The sequence below is a fragment of the Hordeum vulgare genome, chromosome 4H, assembly GCF_904849725.1.
Source record: "Hordeum vulgare subsp. vulgare chromosome 4H, MorexV3_pseudomolecules_assembly, whole genome shotgun sequence".
Classification (NCBI taxonomy): domain Eukaryota; kingdom Viridiplantae; phylum Streptophyta; class Magnoliopsida; order Poales; family Poaceae; genus Hordeum; species Hordeum vulgare.
Window position 1 is genome coordinate 162,703,477 of NC_058521.1, and position 3,893 is coordinate 162,707,369.

General features: G+C 51.4%; 1 protein-coding gene across 1 annotated transcript; it reads right to left on the reverse strand.

Moving 5' to 3' along the window:
* Positions 1–385: 385 nt before the first annotated feature.
* Positions 386–2,045, reverse strand: LOC123446278. Its single transcript, XM_045122954.1, has 2 exons — positions 1,434–2,045; positions 386–872 (listed from the first exon to the last, which is right to left on the reverse strand). The coding sequence occupies exons 1-2, from the start codon at positions 2,015–2,017 to the stop codon at positions 386–388; spliced, it is 1,071 nt and encodes a 356-aa protein (XP_044978889.1). The 5' UTR covers positions 2,018–2,045.
* Positions 2,046–3,893: the final 1,848 nt, after the last annotated feature.

Consider the following 3,893-nt stretch of genomic DNA (forward strand, 5'->3'; position numbering starts at 1 on the left):
GTATTTCTAAGTACGTGAAGTTGATTCCCCAGTATTTTAAGGGTGCAGATTAACTTCTCACATATCAGATGAGCATACAATGAGAGTTCACATGGGGAAAATGAAGAATATGTCAGATGCAGATTAACTTCTCACATATCAGAATTACTCTTAATTAAGAGCGAACAAAGAGTTAGTGCCAATCACACAACACTATCAGTATTTCTTCAACGAATTCTAAGAAACGAATAGATCACTACTGCTTCTTCCTCCTGTTCACCGCCGGCCGCCCATCTCTAGTTCTCTACGTGCGGATTAGGATGTCCGAATTTAGAAGTGAGACAGAGCAATGTAGTACGTACATACACTCTGCTTCTTCATCCCGTTCACCGCCGGCCGCCCATCTCTACGTGCGGATTAGGATGTCCTCAAGGGAGATGTCGAGGGAGAGCTGGTGGTGGAGTGACCCGGCGGGGCTGGGCGACGGCGTGGGCGTGGTCTCGGCGCGGCACATCGGGCAGCTGGTGTTGCCGGCCCGGAGCCAGGTGTCGATGCAGTCCGCGTGGAAGTAGTGCAGGCACTCCGGTAGCACCCTCACCGCCTCGCCATCCGCGAAGTCCGCAAGGCACACCGGGCACGTCGGCTCGCTCCACTCCTCGTCCTTCCGGTACCGGCACACCACCGGCTTCGCCACCAGCTGCACCCGTGACGACGAGCTCAGGTCGCCCACGCTCTCTTCCGGCTGCTGTTCTTGTTGCCGCGCCGTGGCACCTCGCCGGCGGCTGCGCCTGCGGATTCTCTCGCCGTTGCAGCAGCTGACCAGGATACAGTGGTGCAGAAGTAGCACCAAGGCCACAGACATCACCACCAGGAGGCCGATGAACACCGGCGACCTGTACGTGGACGAGCTCATGTTGAACCACTTCATGTGGTGTGTGCACCTAGTACCTACTACACCTAGGCTAGGAAGCTCCGGTCGAGGTGAAATGGGTCGTGGATGGAACATTAATCGGTCGACAGATGCAAGTTACCGGACAACCCGAGAGCGACGATGGTTACGAAGCTGTATGGTCGATAGTCGATGCGCGTCGCTGATGCCACTGATGGCTACTTGCATCTGTTCGCTTGTGCTTGGAAGCTAGTAGCAACAACACAAACTAAGCCTGCTACTCTTTATTTTCCTTGTTTCTTGTTGCTAAACATGGTGAGAGCAATCAGACCGGGTCAAGTGCTCAACATCAGTCCAAGCGGAAGATGAATAGTTAACAGATTATTCGGTTGAATCTGGCTTAGCGAATCAGCAATCAATAGCTAAGCTTATTATATAACCGGCAACACGGTCCAGAGATTAGTTGGAAGAGTCGGGGCAGAAGAGGATCTTGAGCTCGCCGGGCTGGATGCAGCGCTGCGGCGTGGCCTCCACGTCCGTCGGCGTCGTCCGAGTGTCCGGGCACCTCTCCTTGAAGAAGTGCCCCTGACCCTGGGCCCTGCACCCGCCGGCGGGGGCCCTGGCGTCGCGGGGGCAGTCCACGTCGAGGTCCACGGCGCAGCCGAGCGACGGGCACTGTTGGTGCTGGCCCTGCTCGAACCTGTGCGGCGTCACCATCACCGGCAAGTTGAACCCGTCCACCAGGCTCACGCTGTACGCCGCCAGCCCGCCGGGTCCATGCACGCTCACCTGCGTCACAGTCGCCGGCGCCGGCGGCACGCCCGTGTCGCACCTGGTCACCGCCGCCGGCGAGGAGGAGGAGTCGTAGTCGTCGCTGCTGCTGCAGCCGGTGCGCGCCACGACGCGGCCAGACCATGCGCCGGAAGGGAACGCCAGGGTGGCGAGCCCCTCGCCACCCCCGTCGAGGCGGCTGGCGGCGTCGTCCGGGTCTGGGATAGCGGGGTGGCCGATGTTCGGAGTGATCAGCGGCCACACGGGGTACGCGCACAGGTTGTGGAGGGTGAGGTTCGTCACCGTGTCCTGTGAGGCAGCTGCCATGGGAGTGAGCACGGCGAGCACCAAGGTGAGAAATGCCTTGAATGTGGGCATGGCGCACTGGTGAAGGGATCAGAACTCGAGTACTGATGTTGATCATAGCCTCATGGGTGTATATAAGAGAGGAAATTTTGTGGTGGTTAAGTGGCAACAAAGGCATGCATGCATGCATGGTTGCATGTAAGGAAGCATGCATCCATCGGCAGAGATGGCGCCTCCACTCTAGCTAACTTAGTTCTCATGCTTTGGATGAACAGTAGGAATTAAACTAATTGCTTGTGCCCTCTTTTTAGCCAAACTGCTTTTTAAAACTAAGGAGCATAATGTTATAGAGAATATGTGAACACCAACAGTATATCTAGTTTTTGTCCCCCAAAAACGATATATCTAGTTCCCAAATTTGGCATGTGTTTTCACTTGTCATAGCCCGAATCAGTACATAAACATCAATGAATGCGGAAAGAATGACAATTTGACATAACAAGTACTCCCTTTGTTGACGGAAATTGCTTTTGGGGCTCGACCTTCATGTAGACCTTTAAATTTAAAATTCAAAATTCATAAAAATTCATATTTTTCCAGTTCAAAAAATTCTTACACATATTACAGATGTACATGAAGGCATAATGCACAAGTATATAAATTTTCAGATCAAAATATGTTGAAGTGAGGGTTGTACAAAAAAAAGGCTTTTTAACACATGATACTATTTATCATTTGAGGCTTTAAATTTGTCTTTTTATAGAAGTTGCAACTTAATGTATTTCATCGTGAATTTTTATACACATGTACATTACATCCTTATATACATGCATATTTTTTCAGAATTTTTTGAAACCAAAAATTTTTAATTTTAATTTTTTTTTTAAATCCGGCCTTCATGGAGCTCGGGAGCCAAAACGCCTTACTCCTCTGTCCATTCTTATAAAATGTTCTAACTTATTTTTATATTCGATGTATTAGACATATTTAGTGTATTTATTTAATCTGAATTGAAATATAAAAAAAATATAATAATGAAGGGAGGGACTATCTAATGGCATAAGCTAACACGTGAAATTAGTGAAAATTTGGAGGGAGGGAGGGAGGGAGGGAGGGAGGGAGGGAGGGAGGGAGGGAGGGAGGGAGGAGAGAGAGAGAGAGAGAGAGAGAGAGAGAGAGAGAGAGAGAGAGAGAGAGAGAGAGAGAGAGAGAGAGAGAGAGAGAGAGAGAGAGAGAGAGAGAGAGAGAGAGAGAGAGAGAGAGAGAGAGAGAGAGAGAGGGGAAAAAGCATGAAAAATAAAAAACTATGAACATCCAAAATCTATCTATAAAGATGCATAGCAACAAGAGGGAGACTCTAGCTACGTACCCTTTTAGACCGTTAAGCGGAAGCGTATATAACATGGTTGATATAGTTACACTCTTCATGATCCAATCGCGATCCAATCTGATCTAGAGCCGAACGAACGACACCTCCTCGTTCAGCACACGTGCGGCTTGATGACGTCTCCGCCTCCTTGATACAGCAAGAGACGACGGAGTAGTATATGGGATTGCTGGCAGCACGTCAGCGTGGCAGCCATGGTGGTGGTGCTATCCTGGAAGGGCTTCGTCAGGCATTGGCGAAACTGCAAACACAGGAGAAAACGGAGTAGGAAAAGAGGGAGGGGAGCGCTAGAGCTTGGGTGCGGCTTCCCTCCCTCTCCCCCACTATATATAGGGGCAAGGTGGGAGGGACACCGGCCCTAGCCCCTCCTCCAAGGGAGGGGCGGTGGCCTAGGGGGGCTTGGATACAAGGCAAAGCTCCCCCCTTGGGGTTTCCCCTCCCAACTTTAGGCGCATGGGACTTAGGGAGGGAGTGGCGCCCAATCCACCCGGGGCTGGTGCGCCCGCTCTAAAACCCATGTGGCCCTCAAGGTAGGTGGGACCCTCCCGATGGTCCCCCGGT

Bases quoted from the DNA above. Each gene is read 5' to 3' on its own strand.
- LOC123446278 (XM_045122954.1), bottom strand. From the start codon at position 2,017: ATGCCCACATTCAAGGCATTTCTCACCTTGGTGCTCGCCGTGCTCACT. The intron at 873-1,433 runs GTGCCCGGACAC...GTCCACGTACAG, and splicing joins GGGCACTTCTTCAAGGAGAG to GTCGCCGGTGTTCATCGGCC.